Genomic DNA, 22593 nt, shown 5'->3' on the forward strand with positions numbered 1-22593 from the left:
ATTGTCATAGTTCCTGTTATGTAATCTCTAAATCCGTCGCAGCCCGGAATTTCCATCTCTTCAAAGCTCCAGTCCCTCCTTATCAGCAGAGCCACTCCTCCTCCTCTCCCATCTCTCTCTTTCATTACTATATAAAATTCCTTTGGAAACACAGCATTTGTTATGACTCCTGACAATTTTGTTTCTGTGAGTCCTATTATATCTGGGTTTTCTTCTTGCGCCCTTTCTGCCAGTTCACTTGCTTTGTTGGTAATCCCATCGATGTTTGAGTACATTACTTTGAAGCTCACTTTCCTATGTCCATTTTCACCCACCCTCCCCAGTAGTGCAGGAAGCTGTTCCATGGGCATTGCTGCTTGGGTAGGCTCATCGTCCTGTGGGGTAGTTACCAGGGGTTCTGAGGGAGGTGGGGTGGGGGGGGGGGGGGGAAGGAGGGGCAGGGGGTGGATGGCATAGAACTGGGGTGGGGGATGAAGGACTTAGTTCGTGTCTGGGCCGGCTTGGGGCAGGAGGAAGACCAGGGGGTGGGAGGGAAGGGGGTATTCGGGGTAGGGGGGAGGGTGGAATTTGGTGGAATGGTGGAACTCTCCACCTATAGGGTGGTGAGTTGGGATGTTGCAGTCCCCTCTGGGGTTCCTGAGGTGCTGTGTTGGGGTTCCACACTCCCCACTGGGATTGCTGGGTTGAGGGTTGAGGTTCCCTGGGCCCCCTTCCCTCTGCCTGCGCCTTTTCCTTGCATCTGCTGCCTGTATTATCTCTGTCCTGGTCATGTCCATTTGAAGGAATACCTGTCTGTAATTCGTTACATATTTCAGTTTGCTCTTTTTTGCTAGTATGTCCTCTTTGATGCACTCGCTTTTGAGCACTACCCTGATCAACCGGTCTTTGTCTTTGTTGTACTGGCCAATCCGGACAAACTTTTCTATTTCTGTCACTTCCAGGCCTATCTCCTTTAGTATCCCTGCCACTGCAGCTTTGTCCTTAGACCTCCATTCTTCCCTTGTGGAACACTCTTGTTCCTTAACACCTATTACTAGTACAGCTCTTTTTCCTTTCCAGTAACTGGTTCGTGCATCTAGCTGCCTCCTGTGAGGTTTCTGCTTTCATTACAACTTCCTTGACTGTGGACATTGCTCCTGGACTCTTCAGCAAAGGTGGCACCCATTGTAGGGGTCCCTGCCATTGCTGCACCTTCTGGTACCTGGGGGTTGGTCCCCTGTGCCACAGTCTGAGGAGATGCTGTTTTTAGGTTTGTTATCTCCTCTTGCGTTGCATTTAGTTCATTCTGCAGTTTATTTATGAGTCCTCTCATGTCTTTCAGTTCCTCAGTGATTTCCCTCCATGCGCGAACAGTCATCTCCATGTATGACTCGTCCTGTTCCTCTCCTCCACTTGCGTTCTGTTTTCTTACCATCCTGCTTGATCCTTCTTCTTTTCCCTAGCGTTTGTTAGCGTTTAGGGGGGGGGGAGAGGAAGGAGAGGGGGAGAGAGAAAGGAGAGGGGGAGAGAGGAAGGAGAGGGGGAGAGAGAGGAAGGGTAAGGAGAGCAAGGGAGGAGATTGAGAGAGGGGAGGGGAAGGAGAGCGGGGGAGAGAGGGAGAGAGGGAGAGAGGGAAAGAAGGAGAGAGAGATAGAGAGAGAGTGTGAGGAGTACTCGCCTAATTGTGCTTGCGGGGGTTGATCTTTGGCTCTTTGGTCCCACCTCTAAACTGTCAATCAACTGGTGTACAGATTCCTGAGCCTACTGGGCTCTATCATATCTACATTTGAAACTGTGTATGGAGTCAGCCTCCACCACATCACTTCCTAGTGCATTCCATGTATTAACTACTCTGACACTGAAAAATTCTTTCTAACGTCTCTGTGGCTCATCTGGGTACTAAGTTTCCACCTGTGTTCCCTTGTTCACAGGAGTGGGAGTGGGGGGGGGGGGGGGGAGTATATTGGGATAGTGAGATTGGGATTATTGAGTGTATTGGGTTATTGGGGGTAAGAGAGGGGGTGGATTATGAGTGGGGTCTTATCCCCTTTCCAAGAAAGGTGTTAATCCTTTCTAGCCTGGCTGAACGTTTGAGTGTGTGTGTGTTTTGTTTTTGGGTGTGCGTGCGTATGCGTGTGTGCGTGCGTGTGTTACGAGGGTCCCGAAAATGTCAACTTCTACCCAAAATGAGCCACTTTGAGATTTTAGATGTATATGATATACTGAACAAGAATTTGATAATATCTTACCTCACTCTGTACACCTGAAGAATTGACCATAAGGGGTACCTACCAGTCAGCCTTCCGTTCACACAACCAGATGAATAATTAAGATGGCTGGATGACGAGGTGATCCGTCGTCGCCGTCCACGTGGTGATTCTCTAATCCAGTAGATTGATGATGGCTGTTCTTCTCTATCTAACACAAATCACTTGACCCCAATATGTAAACAAAGCCTTGTGGCCTGTCTGGTGAATTCACTGTTTAACACACAGTTCTAGTGATAGCACTTTATTTTTCTTTCCTATTCGCGGCGGTTATACACTTTGTGATACCCTTAGATCTGTGATCTGTCACTGTAGCCTTAATTAAGCCAAAAATATTGGCGTTTATCTAGCGCGCGTCCCCGCGACCCTCCCTTCACGGCAATTGTAGTGTTATTGGGTTACTACCAGTTTAAAGATGAAACCAGTTAAGTGGAAACCTTTGTTGTCCAAACTGTCATTTGTTTGGATGTATGTATTGTACTAAAGTCATATGTGAATCTTGTTAAGAGCGGCGAGTATAGTAGGAGCAAATGTTGTGATGAGCAGAGTGTGAATTTACCTCAGGTATTTGGGTGTACAAAATAAGATAGTGCCCTGGAGAGATAAAGGTGTACAGTTATAGATACACTAAAGTGGGGAGACACTGTTTCAAAACATAATGATGAAAATGAATGCTGCTTATGTATTTCTGATTGTATTTCATTTGTCATATGTCGGTTATATATTAGTTCAGAATGTATTGTTTTATTAGGAAATTCAGGGTTAATAATTATGATTTGAATATGAGAGATCAGTATTGTACGTACCTGCAGTAAAAAATAATGTAAAGAACCTCCAGTTATGTCATTTTTCTTATGGACGGGGAGGGATGTTACGAATCCATATATTTGATTCTAACGTTTATCATGATGGGAGGTAATTCCATTATTTCTTTCCTCAATTATTTAAATTAAACACTATATCCATTTGTTTTCCAGAATATATGTTTAATTTATATGTAGCATGCTGTAGTGTTCCTGTATGTAATATTTTGCTAACGCTATTGCATGTTCATTCCTGTCGGGGAGAGACCGTGGTGTCTCATGGGGGGGATGACCATATTTGGGATGTTCCAGTAAAGCGTGCAGTGTATGAACCTAGCATCACTGACTCACCCCTGTAATTATTCCTGTTTATTGATTGTACTTTATTTCTTAATTACACGTTAGCAGTGTTATATGTATATTAGCTTAGTTATAATTATGCTCTTAAATATTACTCTCTGATAGCAGAATATCTAGAGATTTCATGTGGATTTTATTTGGTAACCTGTAGGCTCCATGCCTGCATGCGGGAGCACGCAAGTCGCGTGGCTGAAGCTGGCTGGGGTGGACATGTTGTTGAGATAAGTCTTCGGTACCTGTTTATTGTTTAGTAACATAGCTAATTGCCTGGTGAGACCATTATTTGCACACCAGTATGTTCATTTAAGTTTTAAAATAGTGATCAGTGTTTATATAATGATATTGTGTTATTTTATTCTCATGCATTAATATTTCTGGCTGCCTGTATTTTCATTTATATGTTTTTTGTTACCCTTACTTTAAGTATATTTCTTTGTTGAGTAAGCAGTTGAATTATTTACCCCAGACACTTTTAGTAGGCAAGGTCGTAATATTATATATTTTTTAAACTGCAAAAGCAGAGGAACCATACCCAGAGGTCAAGGGTGATAACAGCGACTGGTACAACTAGGTGAGTAACATCTGCAGTAAGGGTTCATTAACGCCTCTTGCTGCACCTTACTACCAAAACATGATTTATGGATGCATCATCAACATTATACATAATTTGGCTCTCACCTCTGCAAGTTTCGTTAAAATACCTCGACGACCAAAGTCAGAGTGGGCACAGGCTCGAGATGAGCACATGACACTTCCCTCCTCTGCACACTCGATTTTGTCTGTCATTATGGCCAAAACCTTACGGAAACGTGCTTCCATCATCTGAAAATATTAAAAAGTCATGATCTTTGCCTAATTATTTCAGCAGTTGGCTGCAATTATTTGCATAGGAGAATATGAAAAATTGCTTTAATGTTTAACTAATGTGAATTCCAGTTGGCAAATTATCTGCTTGCATAGGTAATTTTGATAAAGATGAAATAATGGGATGAATAGAGTTGTAATGAAACATTAGGCTGTTTTCAATCTGCATTTGAAAATCTTAAGAAGTGTCTAGAATTGTTTTATCAATGCAATGGTATGTGTGTGACTGTCCTTGTCTCCTGTAGAGATATTTTGGTGGAGACAAGAAATGTAACAATTTGACTAAAAAATAGAAAGCTATGTAAAAGTATTCAAGTAAACATTTGTTTCTTGGGAGTCAGCTGGCGGCTGGGAAGTCGTGTGTCGCTGATGTCTCTTTGCAATGAAACTAGTACCGAGAGTTGGAGGCTTATTTTGGAGTATGTGTTCATTGTTTGTGAATCTTTTGTGGGAAGAAAATTGGACTCATTTATATAACCTACAAATGGAGAACGGTTAAGCGAGAATATGTAGAGAATGATCAGGAAGCAAGTGGCGGGTGACATGGTAAACCAGTCGGACGCCACCGAGATTTGACATAGAGAAGACAGGTTTACCGACAACATTGATTTAGAGGGTTACATTCTACAAGATATTCAGATACGCAATATTTTTGTATTTATTAAAATTGCAGGTGATTCTAAAATAGTTTGACGTGCTACCAAGTACCTGGATAGAAAATCCAGGTTTCCTAATATATCTATACATGTGTCTGGTAAATATGGTGGTATGTGCGGTTGTTCTATAAACTTATAATTGTCAGACCTGAGTATTAATGTTTACCGTATTGCTTGTGTTCTTTGAGAAAGGTAAACCATATTAGTGAGTGATTACTAATATACAGATGTTTGTAGTTCTGTGGGACGGGGAGTTTTCTTCTGAATATTTTACCTGATTATTTGTAATTTATTTTTGTAAATATATATTTTTGTTGGTTATTCAGACGCTTCTATACTCCAGTTGCAATTTCCATTGGCTTAACTAGAAGGCTAACATCAATCACACTTCCTTAGACAAAAAAGACACTTAAGTGAAACTGTATGGCCAGAGAAATAGCCTAGGGACACAGCCAAACTTATGATTATGAATAGTAAGGGCCATACCGTGACAGAGAGGTAAACATAAGCAAGAACACATAAAAAACTTTGACACAGAAACGGGTAGTAGATGTAACACAATAAGTGGGTTGTCTGTCCGGCAGTCCCAAAAGTGAGAAGCCTATTCCAGAGTGAGAGTGTAATATATAGGAAGTGATAGACTGTGTTCTAGGCTCCCAGAAAATCCTAGTGTATAGAAATTTAGATTTTTAATATTGGTATAATATATGTGAGCTGTTTATGTGCTCTATGTTATTATTTGTGTATATATCAATAATTTTTATGAAAAGTGTTTCTAAAAATGTCTACATCTGTGTATTCTCGAATGCAAAAAATTTCCAGTTGATAAGGAATTCAAGAAAAACCAAGTACTGTCCCCATCAGTTTTTTCAAACTAATTCTCAGTTAAAATAAAAAGTGGTGGTGGAGCTTAAATTCTAATTCCGGGACTGGTGTTATCTTAGCAAATAAAAATGGATTCAGTAGCACAACAAATGGCTGACAACCCCAGTGTTGAGGGTCTAAAAGCGGCAAAAAAATCTAGCCTAGTGGCGGCTGGTAAGCTCTATGGTCTATTATTGCACATGGGAATAGTTATAACGTAACTGCTGGGAGCGATAATAGTTCACTGGGTAGATGAGCAAATTCTCATATAGGAATTTCTAAAGCAGTCCCCATCTACTTGTGCTGCAGATGTTGTAGCTATAAGAAATGTGGAGACTGCTTTCACCCTTATGATTATAAACCCATGGAACTGCCTACCAGCCAAAGTCGTAAATGCCAAAACGCTGCCGAACTGTAAGATCCAGTTCTACAACTGCTACAAAAAAATCAACAAGGCAACTGGGAGAACCTTTTAAAAACTGCTGGCTTCCTGTCCTTGTCGAGGCCACTTGAGTGTTAGTGGCCCTCAGGTAAATCATGTAAAGTTTTCACCCAAATGCTGAAGCATTCTCTTCTACATTGTTGGTGGAACAAACAATGACCGAATTTGTAGTTTCAGTGATATTCTTGTGATAATAGCTGCATTGAGTCGAAAATTAGTGAAGTGGAGGAACATGGAGGAATATTCTTGCTACTAGAGGTGACATCGTCAATGGACTGGTGTGTGGCAGCGCTACCACACACCACAGTGGTGTTTTTTGTTGGTGTGTGTGGTGACAGGTGTGGTAGGTGGTTATAGTAGTTAATGGTTGTGTTTGGTGGGTGGTGACAGGAGTGGTAGATGGCTGTGGTTGATTGTAGTGTCAGGTGGGTTGTGACAAGGGTGGTAAATGGCAGTGGTGGAATTTTTTGGTGGGTGGTGGCGACGGTTGTTAATTGTTGTGGGTGATTAATTGTGTTTATGGCTTCTCCAAAATCCAGTGTGGATAGGGTGATATCTGATATATGATTTGATGTTGGTATCACATCCATGAAAAATCATTTGGATTATCAGTCTTCAATGTGTTTAGTGGCTCGCGGAAAACAGAGTAGTACTGATTCCGCAGTAGTTCGTTCATTTTCTTTGTTGTCATCAGGGACGTTCCATCTCTCTTTTGCAGCGGCCCAATACTAGATGTGATTTTTATCTTGATTTTGCGAAGAGAAAAATAGTTTGGATTTTTCTCTATTTCACTATTGGCCTTTTGCTCTCTTTGCCTCTCCTGGGTTTTGTACACCCATCACACCTGGTCCTATGCGAGGTGGAGATATAATGGGGCAAGTGACTGGCAAGGTGGTACGAGCCACGTCACCAACTGGAGGAGTGACACTTCAGGAACGGAGGGAGCAAGAGTATAGGTTGCCCTCTTGAGTGCTGCTCTTCTGATATGACTCTTATTTTAAGGGGAGGGGTATGTTACGGTGCCCACTCCTATTTCTTTCGTTTGCCTGCTTTAAGAGTCATATCAGCTCTCCCTACTGATTCTCTGAGGTTCAGGGAGTCTATTGATATATGTGGCGACCAGACCGGCTGCCAGTTAAGGGAGAAAGTTACATTATAAGTTATAAGTAAGGGGAAATTGGCGCCCTGATATAAAATGAAAGAGTATCCCCTAATGCAGATATGACGTTTTGGAAGGGACACTAGCCGATCGCGGATATGCCGACTTAGGTCGCGGGCGACCAATCAGGGCCCGCCATGACTTCACCGAGTGCCCCGGGCGGCGCCAACGTCAGAGTTGACCTGACCGTGAAAGAGAGAGGACGCACCTCGGTCAGCTCTCAAGGATTTGAGGCTCTACAAGCCTTTCTTAGTGGATTACAGCTGGCTATCGCAGCCCATCTTACGTATTGGAGACCCCGCACTTCTGGGAAGCAAAAAGGAACCAAGTTTATTGAGCAAAAGAGTGCCAAATTTGGAAAATATTCGGCGACGACGCTGGACGTTGAGGGCCTGGAAAGGTGTGGCGGGCAAGCCTAGCTGTGACCGGGTCACATCCACTGAGGGTTTTGGAAGGACAAAACCGTTACTAGGACAAGGAGCAACGCCTTGTGGAAGGGGCGAGTTTGGGAAAATAGTGATTAGCTCAGTGCCCATCGATGAACCAGGATTGGGGTAGCTGAATCTCAGGGATTGGAACGGCGACGACGCGAAGGCTCCACGACACCTGAGGACCTGTGGAACGTTCCTGGATCGTCAAGGATCGACTCAGGAAGCGTGGGAACCTCACACCATCGAGGGACAGGCGTCGTGAGCCAGGAATGTAAGGTAGATCATTTTCCCTCCCATTACCCCTTGTGTGAGTAGGCTAGTTAGACCACAATATTTACTTATGTATGTGGCAATAGGACATTAATACTTTAGTAGTAGAATAGGCTGCAAGGCAGCTTGTGTCCAGGACTGTCAGAGGGGACAGTGTGTATGGATGGCAGGACAGTGAAGAAGAGGCGCCGACGTGGTGAAGAGGCCCTCCTGTGAGAGAGTGTGGGACTCCTGTCTTTCTGCCCAGTTGAAGGAGTGTTGGAGGTCGTGGAAGAAGAGGCTGACGATCTCCAGACTTATTATCCTTATCTTCATATTCATGTATTACTTGTGATTGTATATGTGTTCATGTAATTTGCGTCAGTAAATTCACACATTTTATCATTGTGTTTAAGTGTGCCTCCATTATAATATTTCTCTATGAGCATACACGAAGGTTATCATAGTGCCACCTAGGGAACACTACGTTCTCTATAGATTTCTTATTGCCTGAAGAGTGGCAAACACAGCACGGACTTATATAAAAGTGTACCCTTAGCCATCCGATCAGTATCAGTGCCTGAATTTTGGCAACTAGTAACGTAGTGGCTAGAGAGAGGTAAAGCCACACAGACCTTCCTGGGAGAGTACCCTGGGCCGACAGTCTAGTAGCAGATCTATGGGAGTAGTAATCTTCTGGCTACAAACAATATATAATACACCTGCTGAACTGCATTGCTGGGGTGCAGATATAATAACCCAGCTGGCGACCTTGTTAAGAAGAAGATAGAGAAGACAGGCGGGAAAGGAGTTCCTGCAACCTTTTTGTCTGGCAGGCAAGACTCAGGGAGGTTATTGTTATAAGGTAAGCCTGAGTCTTCCTTCACTCCTCCACGGGTCTAGGCCGGAACTGTTAACAGCAGTTTCCCCGTGTTTGACTGAAGGGCTTCCAAGTGAATCAGTGGCACCCCCTTTTGTGGCGGAAGCAAAGACCTGCGGAGGTGGGCATTGTTGGTCCTCTCCTGTGTGACCAAGGAGACTCCGGTGAATCCCGGGAGTCGGAGGGGCTGACTATTCGGCCTTTTGAGCCCCTAGCAGTTGAGTGCTAGCAGAGCCCCGGAGCACCCCCCCGTGACAATATATATATATATATATATATATATATATATATATATATATATATATATATATATATATATATATATATATATATATATATACACATATATATATATATATATATATATATATATATATATATATATATATATATATATATATATATATATATATATATATATATATATATATATGTATATATATATGTATATATATATATATACATATATATATATATATATATATATATATATATATATATATATATATATATATATATATATATATATATATATATATATATATATACACATACATACATATGCCCCCCTCTATAGAACAATGCACAGTTTAACTCTCCCAACCGAGTTGAAATGGAAGGGGTCCCAGGGGTCGGGCAGGACTCCACAAGCCTTGAGGTGCCAACAACTACTCCTAAAAGAGGTTTTTGCCGAGTATGCAACAAAAACACCGCCATAAACTCCAACGGTGGTGTCATCCGCTTTCACACCTTCAACAAGGAAAGATGCAGTGGTTCTCGCCAGCCTCCGAAGGGAAGCAATGGCCAGCTGCCATTAACAGTTAGGGAAGAGATTCCCATTAACCTAATCTCATCTGAGAGCCTCACCCAAGCGATCATAGCGCGTCTGCTAGAACATTACCACACATCCCAAAAGCAGCAGCCAAACTCTGTAATCTTCTGAAAAGGGTCAATGATGCACCGGAAAACATTCAAGCGTGGCATAATGTCCTTCTGTTTGGCAATGTAGGCCTCACTGTCCCTCCAAGGAGGGACAAATCACTTGCTTCCTCGGTCCTGAGGGCGATAAATGAATACCCAAGGGGGGATAACCTAGTTCGCCTGCCTCCCCGAGCAAAACACACCCACCGCAGAAATGGTAACAACATTCTGGAAACGTACAAAATCAGAGCACAAATCACCAAGAAAATTGAAGAGGGAAATACCGCAAGTGCTATAAGAGTCCTCACCAGTGACGCGAAAATTGCTCCGCGAAACTCAGCCACAGCACGGGCCTGCAAAGCAAGCACCCACCCAGAGCCCCTCAAGGCGACAACATCGTTCCGCCATCAGCCGACACCATTTCAGACCCATTAACCGTTGGTGAATCTGAGGTCTACAAAGCAGCCCCTTCTTTTCTACCTGGGTCAGCAGGCGGCTTTACAGGGTTAAAACCTCAACATATCAAGCAAATGTTAAATCCTGCGGTTGGTGATGCTGCACAAGATCTTCTTATGGAACTCACAAGGTTCATCAACATGTGCCTGGCTGGTGATCTACCTGAGGTCACCTGGCCTCTCTTTTTTGGTGCCTCCCTCTGTGCTCTCAAAAAGAAGGACGAAGGAATCAGGCCAATCGCTGTTGGCAACACTCTCCGATGCCTGATTGCCAAGGCTGCTACGAGGGTTGTCAGCCAGCAAGCGGCTGAATTGCTGAAATCAATCCAGCTAGGATTTGGAATCCCCCAAGGCTGTGAAGTGGAATCCCATGCAGCACGAGCATACATCACCAACATTTCTGATGAAAAGGCCCTGCTCAAACTGGACTTTAAGAATGCCTTCAACATGGTCAGAAGAGATGCAGTACTTTGTGCCGTGCATCGCTATTTCCGGCCCCTCTACCTGTTCATACTATCGTGCTACAGTGGCGAGTCAAAACTGCTCTTTGGTGAACATGAAATCAGATCATGTGAAGGTGTTCAACAAGGTGATCCTCTTGCTCCCCTTCTTTTCTGCTTAGTCTTAAAAGAAATCACCGAAAGCTTGTCCAGCGAGTTCAACATCTGGTTTTTGGATGATGGCACTATAGCTGGCACCATAGACCACCTCTTGTCAGATATCAGGAAAATAAGGGAGCAAGAAGTAAGCCTGGGTCTCGTCCTGAACCCTTCCAAGTGTGAAGTAGTCTCCTCCAACCCAGACATCGTAGCTAGAATAAGGTCTGCCTTTCCTGGAGCCCATGTCATTAGGGCCGAGAACAGCACCCTCCTTGGAGCCCCCCTCGGGTCTAATGCCATTGAGGAGATCCTCGACAAGAAAATCGCAGACCTTAGGAGGATGGAAGACAGAATAGGTGACATCGATGCCCACGATGCTTTTTATCTCCTCACCAAATGTCTTATCTGTATCTATCGATCTATCGATACAGATGTATTGCTGGTGTTGACTTCTTAATGTGCAGTGCCTCGCAAACGTCAAGCCGTCTGCTATCGCTGTATCTATCGATACATCTGTATCGATAGATCGATAGATACAGATGTATCGATAGATACATCTGTATCGATAGATACAGCGATAGCAGACGGCTTGACGTTTGCGAGACACTGCACATTAAGAAGTCAACACCAGCAATACATCTGTATCGATAGATCGATAGATACAGATGTATCGATAGATACAGCGATAGCAGACGGCTTGACGTTTGCGAGGCACTGCACATTAAGAAGTCAACACCAGCAATCAACAGTCAATTAATGCACAACTATATTCTACCCACCTCAAGACTCCGCTCCAATATAGAAGCATCAAGAAATATGGACCAATAGGCTTTCTACAATCACTTCCATTTCAATACCCATTGTTTTGTGTTCTGTCTTGTGTTGATGACGTCTTACACATCAAGCGAGAAGCTAGGGCTGGGCCCAAATCTGCTGGCAGTTAAGGCGAGGGGAAACTGTGAAGAGTCGACAGTGCCAGTGAGTGTAGAGGACGACGATGGAGGTAGCTGTCTCCAGTATCCCAGAGAATAGGAGGAGGAAGGCAGTACCTGTTGGATGTGAGCACGGCGAGGACGCGTTACCACGAAGGTGACGGAGGAACCTGTGTGTGTGTGGGAACTGTTCATCAGGAGACCAGAAGCCAGAACTAGGAACCTCAACATCCCTCAACAGAGGACGAGTCAGCTTCATGGTTGGAGTGAAATAAGGTAGATAATTGTCCCTCCCTTACCCCTTTTTGAGCTAGGTGAGTTAGAGTATTTTATATGTTGTGAATATTTCCACTCATCATTTTATTGTCTAAGTGACAGGACGTTAGGCTAGGAGCTAGAAACTCATTTAGGCATGAGTGTGGGAACCGACCTGTGAGATTTATATTTATTTAATTTATTTGAATTTATATTTACGTTAATTTATATACTTCGATAGCAATTTGTATGATGTTAAGTGGACTGTATTTCTGCAATAATCTCATAATCTCACAAATCGATCCTCTACACATTAGGGGGGTTTATATTAATTTATATATATGCAGCCAATCAAACTACAGTAATAGACTACATACATTGAAGAGGTTCCTTATCTTATAGTACAGCAGGACTTAGTCCACCAGGTATAACCAGGATGTAGACACCACATTTTCCCTCTTTGAGGTAGCTTCCATCACCCTGGTAACTGATGCACAAAGCATGCTTCCTTGTCTTGACCTGTCAAAAGGGCGCTAGCTGTGAAGCCAGAATCCTAGTATATGACAACTATATCAGAGAAAACACTGTACATGGTACCTTAAAGACCTGGCTTAATTACCTTTAGTATGAGGCGATCTTATGCTCTAACCGGGACACCCTATCTAATGACATTAATGGCCATAAATGATAGATAAATGGGTTTCGGTAGAACACTTAACTTGAATTTGTTGACAGCGTGTTGATAATGGTACACCTTTGGTTTCCATAACACTTCATCCAAGTAAAATTAACAGGAGCCGTATTTGCTCCCGTGAGCCTCTGGTCTTAGTCAAACAATGGCTGCCCCTCCTTCCTCACTGACGCTACTGGCCTACATTGTCCAGATGTCAATAAGTGATAGAAGGGTCACATTTACTCTACTTTAATTCTGATAATTAAGTTAATTTATATGAGATGTTTTTATGATGGTAAAGTCCAAAGACTAATGTATTTAAGAATAATTCCCACCATAATAGGTGGTGAATATATAATAGTGTGTGGTAATGATATCCCGTTTTCTATAGACGGGAATTCCACTACAAGTTACATTTTCTATGGGTAACTTGTTTATACTATACAGCAGCAATTATGTCTGTATGATTATCAAATGGTGTCGGATTTTCCGACAATGAGTTGATGTGGGCGAGCATTAACGTGGTGATGTTAGTGATCCTGGAAGGGTAGTTGGTGTGCAAGGAGCCAGTAACGTACTCTGAAATGCACAGCTGATCGCATCGCTGGAGGCGTGGGAAATTACGACGTCTGACAGCTAGAGCCGTCAGCTGATCGTGCTGCCAGAGGCACGAGGTGTGTGCCCATGTCAGGGGAGTGGATCCTGCCAGCTGACCGTGTTGCCAGAGACGTGTCATCGAGAAACACGGCCGCCAGCGGATGATTCCAACATAGACATTTCTTTATGCCATTTGTAAATGTATATATGTTTTTTTTAGTAAACTTTTAAACCAACTGAGGAGTTTAAGTGAGCCTCCATTTTCTAGGCCAGCCCTTAATTGACTGGGGGAGCCCAAGGGTGAGCAGTGGCGCCCGGTACTGAGGGGCTAAGATCTGTGGGACGACCCCAATCACAGGGTGGAAGGGGGTGAACTCTGACTCATAAGAATCGCCAGTCAGCAGGCGCGGAGGGCAGACTTGCTCCCAGGAGCTCCTGCATCACCTCCAGAGACGAACCCGCATAGACTCCACCCACCTCACTCAGGATTGGTACGCCAGCCTGCCGGCTGCTGATCAGCCAGACTCCTCCACAGACAGTCTAACCAGTCCTCTTAAAAATAACGTCACTTTTGGCTTGACTGCACACTATGGTCAAATTTGGATGTAATTTGAAATGAAATCGACTCACAAAAGTGACGTACTGTCTCGTTTTCTGTTTGAGTTGTCAGGCCTACTCGGTAAGGTTAGAAGAGGAAACTTTCAATTAACGTTTTTCATACTGTTTTGAAACTTTATGAGAATATCCTGCCCACCTAACCTATCAGAGGACCCTTCTCTTATCTTGAGATGATTTCGGGGCTTTAGTGTCCCCGCAGCCCAGTCCTCGACCAGGCCTCCACCCCCAGGAAGCAGCCCGTGAAAGCTGACTAACACCCAGGTACCAATTTTACTGCTAGGTAACAGGGGCATAGGGTGAAAGAAACTCTGCCCATTGTTTCTCGCCGGCGTCCAGGATCGAACCCGGGACCACAGGATCACAAATCCAGCGCGCTGTCCGCTCAGCCGACCGGCTCCACTGTTAAGTCCCTTATCTTACTGTTGTAAAAAAAAAATCCCAAATGTATTTTCATTTTTTCATTTTCAATTTACGTCCACTTTCGGCCATACGGGCAAACGACCAAAAGCGACGTTATTTTTATGGTTGGTCAGTCAGCTACAAGTTCGCAAAGTCGTACCGTTGAGGCCTTGGCAATTGAACATTGACCCACTCCAGCTCTACAGATGCTTACAGCAGAATGATGTCCAAATAAAAACCCACCCATCCTCATCCTTCCCCCACTCCTCCTCACTCTCTCCCTGCCTGTACCACAACACTCCACACACACACATCCACACAATGCACAAATTGCTAACCATAGAATTAATGTGATGTTAATAAGGCTGTCTTTCCAAACTGTTTCTACCTCTTGTATTTCGCCACACCAAACGATCAGTCCCAAGCAGTAGCCAAAACTGGGTTCTTGAAATTCTCGCGGTGGTTTGATCGGGCAATTAGCAGCCTTGTAGCAGGCTTAGGCTATCGATAGGTTCAATTATCAACTGTTTATGCAGCTCTAGTTGCCTATCAGCTACAAGTTAGTGGCCTCGGCTGAACTAACACCCACCAGCCACTTAGCCTACCTAGCCGCGACACAGTCACGGACCATAGAATAGATTAGACTAGACTTCCTGGCACCACAGGGCCATGGCGACCAAAGTTAGATTCATTGACAAATCTGGCCGGATTAGATCTCCAGCCCAACTACTTGAGGTGATTCACGGGACCACTGGGATTACCTACAAAAATGTGTTCAGAATAACAAACGGGGCCATCTTGCTGGTACCCAATGCAGACATTCCAGAATTCCTTTCAACCGACAACCTGAGCAAACTATGGGAGCAGCAGATCTCAGCCTACACCCACTCCCCAGCCGAGTTTCAAACCAAACGCACCATCTTTTGAGTTTGTTTATGGGTTTGTGGGGAGTCGGTCGGCCGAGCGGACAGCACGCTGGGCTTGTGATCCTGTGGTCCCGGGTTCGATCCCGGGCGCCGGCGAGAAACAATGGGCAGAGTTTCTTTCACCTTCGGCCCCTGTTACCTAGCAGTAAAATAGGTACCTGGATGTTAGTCAGCTGTCACGGGCTGCTTCCTGGGGGTGGAGGCCTGGTCGAGGACCGGGCCGCGGGGACACTAAAGCCCCGAAATCATCTCAAGATAACCTCAAGATTGTGTGTTGAACACACATAAACAGGCACACACACACACACAGTAACCTCACAGAAGGCAGCTAGATGCAGAAGCAAGCTAATGGAAAAGAAAAGAGCTGTAGTAGTGAGAGGTGTTAAGGGACTAGAAGGGACCACAAGGGAAGAATGGAGGACTAAAGACTAAGCAGCAGACTCAGGGATACTAAAGGAGATAGGAATAGAAGGCTGAATGAGACATAGAACAGTTTTTCCGGATTGGCCAGTACAATAAAGACAAAAAGTAATTGATCAAGGTAGTATTCAGGAACGAGGCCACCAAAGAGGACATACTAGTAAAAAAGAGCAAACTGAAAAATGCAAGGAATTACAGAGAGGTATACCTTCAGAGGGACATGACCATGACCAGGGACGAGATAATAAGGGCAGCAGATGCAAGGAAAAGACACAGGGAGATGGAAGGGAGCCATGGATCAGCCTCCATCCCAGCACTCCTAGAGGAGAGTGGGGAACCCCAACCCAGCAATTCAGGAACCCTAGAAGGGAAAGCAATACCCCAGTCCAACACCCCATAGGACCCTCCTCCACCCCAGCTCAAATCCCTCTTTGCCCCTACACAATACCTATCATATCACCCAAATCCTCCCTTTCCCTTTACCCCGAGTATCCCCAACCTTCCCATACCCTGGTCTTCTTCCTGCCACAATCAGGCCTAGGCAAGACCTAGGTCCTCCATCCCCCAAACCCCTGTTTGGGGTTTGGGGGATGGAGTTAACTACATCACAGGAGGCCATGCCCCTCCTGTGGTGTAGTTACTAGGGGTTTGGGGGGTGTCCAAGCAATCCCTGCCCCCCAACCCCAAGCACTCCTCGCCCCCTCTCCCTTAGGACTCCTTCATGTCCCAAGCAGGCCTGGGCAAGAATTAAGCCCTTTATTTCCCACCCCACCTTCCCCTGAACCCCTGGCAACTTCCCTACAGGAGGAGGAGCCTACCCAAGTAGAAATGCCCATGAATCAACTTCCTACACTTGTAGGGAGAGAGGGTGAAAATGAATATAGGAAAGTGAGCTTAACCCTTGTGTTGCTAAGGGCTATTTGGCCATTGTCACCCACAGGCACATAACAAACAAAAAAAATTGTTTTTCTTCTAAACCAGTTACTTTGTGTTCCCTGAACACGGAAAAAATAATAAAAAAATCATCGTAAGTGGCATATTTTGCCCGCTATAGGGCAGGGAAGTCTGGCAGAAAAGAGGCGCTGACTCCGCGTGCGTCCGAGGCAGTCTGCTCAGCCCCAGGTGTCAGGCAGGAGTGCCCACAAAGAGATAATTACCTAATTATTTCAATGACTCTGATTGATTTTTCTTCGTTTCTTTGCTGTAATATTATTCAATAGTGTGTAATGTGATATATTTATATAATAAAATGTGTGAATCATCGCAGTACTAAAAATTATGGTGTGCATATTATTGATTCAATTATTACGTTCATAAAACAAAAAACATATTCTTTGTCGGTTATTATTACACTATATACACAGGTAATATATACGTATCTTCATGTTTTGTTCACCATAACAAACCACTAAGTTGATATTGCAAGTCAAAAATCAGCGAGGCGTGGCCACCCACATCTGCCAGTCAGCCTCTCACCACCTGTCCCTCCCTCAGTGACTCCTCACTCGCCCATATCCTCCTCCCACCATACTGTTCTTGCTTTTATTCACTATATACAGACGTTATATATAAGTATCTACATGTTCTGTTCACTATAACTATTCATCTAAGCTGGTATAGTGCCCAAGGAGCATAGTAGCCACCATTACCCCAGCATGATAAATCATGCAGATGTCGCCACCTCCCTCAACAAAATGGCTTCTCCCCCACACTCCTTTTGCTGCTATTACACTATATATGCACGTTATATGTAAGTATCTACATTTGTGTTCACCATAACGAACCACTAAGTTGGTATGATGAGTGGCAGTGGCAGCCCGTCACTGGCTGTCACTCCCTCCCGCCCTCACCTCACCTGACTCGCCACCATTCTCCTCCCACCATACTGGTTTTGATTTTATTCACTATATACAGACGTTATATATATATGTATCTGCATGTTTTGTTAACCATAGCGAACAACTAAGCTGGTATAGTGAGTCCAGACAGTAAAAGGTGGTCACACAAAGTCAGCAGACAACGCTACCTGTCTCCCCACCAAGATTACTCCTCCCATTACAGCACTAATTATCACAACAATCCTGCCATTATCAGAATCCTGATCATTTTTATCACAGTCAGGGGTCTTCTGTAATACTATTATCGCTAAATAATAGCATGTACATATATATTATGACATTTTTAGGCGATGCTGTGGTCACAAGCTGAACAGCAGTGCTGTGAGCTCAGGCTACGTGCGCCAGCCTCAGTGGCTCACTCAGTACTGAGGACCTCACACCTGGGAATGTGGCCCACGACTTTTTTTTTTAAATGGCGTCTGTTTACAAGAGCCCTGATGAAGGTGAGGTGAACTCCGTGTATCCGTGGGCAGTTTAAATCTTGCATAATACTCCAACGCAGCCATATCAGGAGGAAAACAGCGGTGAAGGAACAAGTGATGAAACTGAGAAAGGGGAGAATAGATACACAGAGAATGACAAGGAGGTGAGTGAAGAACTCAATAAGAGATTCCTGGAGGTCCTCACAAAAGAACAAGGAGAAGCCCCTGCGCTAAGTGAGGAGACAAGCCAAGCAAACTTGAAGGATTTTGACCCCACCAATGATGAGGTCAAAAGGAATCTGATGGAGCTGAATGTGACAAAGGCTGTTGGGCCTGGCAGAATCTCACCATGTATACTAAAAGAATGTGTAGAAGCACTAAGCGTGCCACACTCTATGGTGTAACAGGTCACTGGAAACAGGAGACCTACCGGCAAGCTGGAAGACAGCTAATGTAGTCCCAATATACAAAACGGGTGACAGGCAAGAGGCACTGAACTACAGGCCAATTTCCCCAACTTGTATGTCATGTAAGGTGATGGAGAAGATAGTGAGGAAAAGGCTCACAAGAGGATCTGGAGGGAATTAGCTTTGTAACACACCACCAGCATGGGATCAGAGATGGTAAATCGTGCCTCACAGGGTTAATAGAATTCTATAACCAAGCAACAAAAATTAGGCAAGAAAGAGAAGGGTGGGCAACCTGCCTTTTCTTGGACTGTCAGAACGTTTTTGACACAGTACCCCATAAAAGACTTTCTTAAAAGTTGGAGCAACAGGCAGGAGTAAAAGGTAAGATGCTCCAGTGGATAAGGGAGCATCTAAGCAACAGGAAACAGTGAGAAACTCTGAGGGGGAGGGGGAGGCATCAGAGTGGCGATATATCACCAGCGGAGTCCCACAGGGTTCTGTACTTGGCCCGTCCTGTTTCAAATATACGTAAACGATCTTCCAGAGGGTATAGACTAATTCCTCTCAATGTTTGCTGAAGATGCCAAAATTATGAGAAAAATCAAGACAGATGATGATTGACAGAGACCAGGACGACCTGGACAGGCTGGAGGAATGGTCTAGAAAATGGTTAATAAAGTTCAACTGAGGAAAGTGCACAGTAATGAAATTGGGCGAAGGAAGCAGAAAGCTGAAAAGCTCAAGGTACCATTTGGAAGGTGAAATCTTACAAGAATCAAATAGAGAGAAAGATCTGGGGGTTGATATCACACCGAACCTGTCTCCAGAGGCTCACATCAAAACGATATCCTCAGCAGCATATGCTAGACTGACCAACATAAGAACTGCCTTTAGAAACATATGTAAGGAATCTTTCAGGACCCTGTATACCACTTATGTCAGACCAATCCTGGAATATGCTTCTCCAGCTTGGAGTCCATTCCTAGTTAAACACAAGACAACGTTCAGCGGTTTGCCACCAGACTTTTACCGGGACTGAGTGGTATGAGCTATGAGGAAAGGCTAAAGGAGCTGAAACTCACGTCCCTGGAAGACAGAAGAGTAAGAGGAGACATGATAACCACCTTCAAAATTCTCATGGGAATTGACGGGGTGGACAAAGACAAACCCTTTAGCACAAGCGGAACACGAACAAGGGGACACAGGTGGAAACGGAGTACCCAAATGAACCACAAAGACATTAGAAAAAACTTTTTCAGTGTCAGAGTAGTTAGTAAATGGAATGCATTAGGCAGTGATGTGGTGGAGGCTGACTCCAAACACAGTTTCAAACGTAGATATGATAGAGCCCAGTAGGCTCAGGAACCTGTACACCAGTTGATAGATAGTTGAGAGGCGGGACCAAAGAGCCAAAGCTCAAGCCCCGCAAGCACAACTAGGTGAGTACCCATACACAAATTGACACAAACAAACATACACTTAAACTCATAAACAAGTACACACACATATACAAATTCACGCAAAAATGCTCACACACAAATAAACACAAAAATATGCACTCATAAATAAATGAACACATTTAAACAGACACACAAATTCATACATAAAGATATGTACAAACACAATGAAACATTCACCCAAATACACATACAAACAAAAACAAACATGCATCCAAACACAATAACAAACACACTCAACCACAAAACACACAAACACTCAAAAACACACACATACACTAAATGAGTGTTCCTAATTCAAAATACAGGCATAAAACGCCATGAAAACGGGATTTGCACGTTTGCTAAAAGGTCTAATATTTGGTTGACTGAAATTAACTTATTTTATACTTTATTAAAACGATTTTAAATACATTTTATAGTGTTACCGTTCTACAACCAATTAAAAACGTTGCAAAAACTCTTTGTATTCGCTGGAATATCATAGTGATTATTACATAGTATCTTGGTTCCCTGCAAAAATAGCGGTTTCTATTGTTACTTTGTTACAAGTTGTTACAAAGTTGTTCCATCGTGTTACAAGTTTTTATGATGTGTTAGAAGTTGTTACAACTTGCTAGATTTTTTATTTACAAATTGTTAGGTGTTACAATTTGTTTGAACATTGCAGCAACATTGTAGTTTCTTTGTGTCTTTGGCACGTGACTGATATTTTGTAATTTGTTATTGTACGTTTTCTCTGAGTGATTATATTCCTATTATTGTGTTCTTTGTTTATATTCACTTTCAGAGAAAAACTAATGTGTTATTAAGCACTTCACCACAGAGGGTGATTAAGATGCTTTTGAAGCTAAAGTTTTAGTTAGATCACAAATAATTATTTACTGATGCATTACATAGTCAATCTAGTATACAGGTCCAGTGTATCAGCAAGTGTTTCAGTACTCAGATATTATATTCAGAGCTCAACATATCTATGTAGGGGGGGGGGGGGGAAGGTTGTGAAAGTCAGCTAGGTTTGGACATTTTACACTATACTTTTCAAGGGAATACCTATTTTCTCTATTACAATGTTGACACATGGTATATTCGACATTTGAATTTTGAGAAAAAAGCCAGATACGTTCATATCCCAGACTTATTCTGACCACTATACTATCCCATTGCAGAGTTTCTGCTCTATTAGTTCTATATATAAATGCCTTCTCATGGTATTCCTTAAATGAATGAAGCTACAATTTTCAGGTCTTTTTGAATCTCTTAGGTCAGTGAGATTTTTACCAGACATTCGTTTAGGAATTCTTATTGTTACTGCTAATGAAACACCTATATTGATTTGTACTACTGGTTTGTTACAAGCTGTCTTTGCAAGCACGTCAACAGTATCATGGTTTGAAATTCCATCATTTGATGTTGTCCAAAGGAATTTAATTTTAAAACCATTTTCTTTGGCAGCTAAAACATTCATTTGAATATCACTGACTATTTGCTGGGTGTTACTACTATGTGCATTCTGTGAGTCACAGTATATAATTCCACTGACTCTATCTTATAAAAAAAAATAAGTGGCCCGGTATATGCCTGCATTTTCGGTTTGAGTCGTACTAACCGAGTCATTGACATGCTTCATTGTTAAATGTACGAGAAATATTGATAAAATATATTACCTGTCCATGACATACGTGTGACAAAATGTTATTAAAAGGGTACTGTTTACTCATGTCAGTATTCTTTGCTACTGCCAATGTTGTGATCACTTATGAAGTTATCTCATGTGTTCATATTAAATCATTTTGTGCCTTGCAAGTGCTTGAGACAGAAGCCCCTACAGCCTATGTGCTCCATGAGATCTCATCATGCTGGTTTGTGTAACTGTGTGGCTTTGCTGGTTAATACTCTCTTACAATGTAGCGATGCCTTAAGTGTAATAGTGTTTGGTTTTATGAATAAACATAAATTTTTGTATTACATTCAGTGACCAAATCCACAAGGGCCGTGATGAGGGTTCGAACCTACGTCGAGAGTATACCAGACGTGACTTAATCGACTGCACGACATGGTTAAAAGAATTGCAACTGGGAATCCTACTGACCTCACATCCTGCAGTCTCTCCGAGACACAAACCAGGGTTTTACACAATTCCCCCATGCACCCGGGCTCTGTCAACAAGCTGTTCTACCTCTTTGTCCCTTACTTCATTACACACAGAAATCACAATAGCATGTGTCACTTTTCACCACTTTTTAACTTATGTAGTTAGAGTTATTCCAGAAGGTCTTCTCCCCCTTTATACCTGGGTGCCACTGCTTGCCCTGGGGCCCCCCTAGTCTACCAGCCTTGAATTGCTTCCCCTGGCGAGTGGGGAAATCCAACCTCTCCTCTGTTACCCTCGGTTGGACTATCCCGCCATAACACTGGGGAAATACACAGGTAAAGCCTTACCTCATTACTCTCCCTCAGTCAAGGTCGCCAGCTTGCGCTCGTGTCCCAGCAACACTTCTCAGTTTCTGTCCCAGCAATTTCTTCTCAATTACCTCACTGGGCTTACCTTGCCACGGTGGTTCTTCTTACGCCTACCACTAGTTTCCCGACTGGCGTAGGGTACAGTGCGTCGTGGCTCCTCCACTCTGTCCCTCACAGCCACTTGCTCACTCACT

At 43.5% G+C, this 22593-nt stretch overlaps 1 protein-coding gene across 2 annotated transcripts in view; it reads right to left on the reverse strand.

Moving 5' to 3' along the window:
• LOC123750254 (uncharacterized) overlaps positions 1 to 22593 on the reverse strand; it is a 609457-nt gene that overhangs the window by 56387 nt on the left and 530477 nt on the right. For both annotated transcript variants that reach the window (XM_069325731.1, XM_069325729.1), the window contains exon 4: positions 4088 to 4231. In XM_069325731.1, the coding sequence (XP_069181832.1) occupies positions 4088 to 4231 (144 nt within the window). The remainder of the gene's footprint in view (positions 1 to 4087; positions 4232 to 22593) is intronic.

The sequence above is a fragment of the Procambarus clarkii genome, chromosome 16 (genome assembly GCF_040958095.1).
Source record: "Procambarus clarkii isolate CNS0578487 chromosome 16, FALCON_Pclarkii_2.0, whole genome shotgun sequence".
Lineage (NCBI taxonomy): Eukaryota > Metazoa > Arthropoda > Malacostraca > Decapoda > Cambaridae > Procambarus > Procambarus clarkii.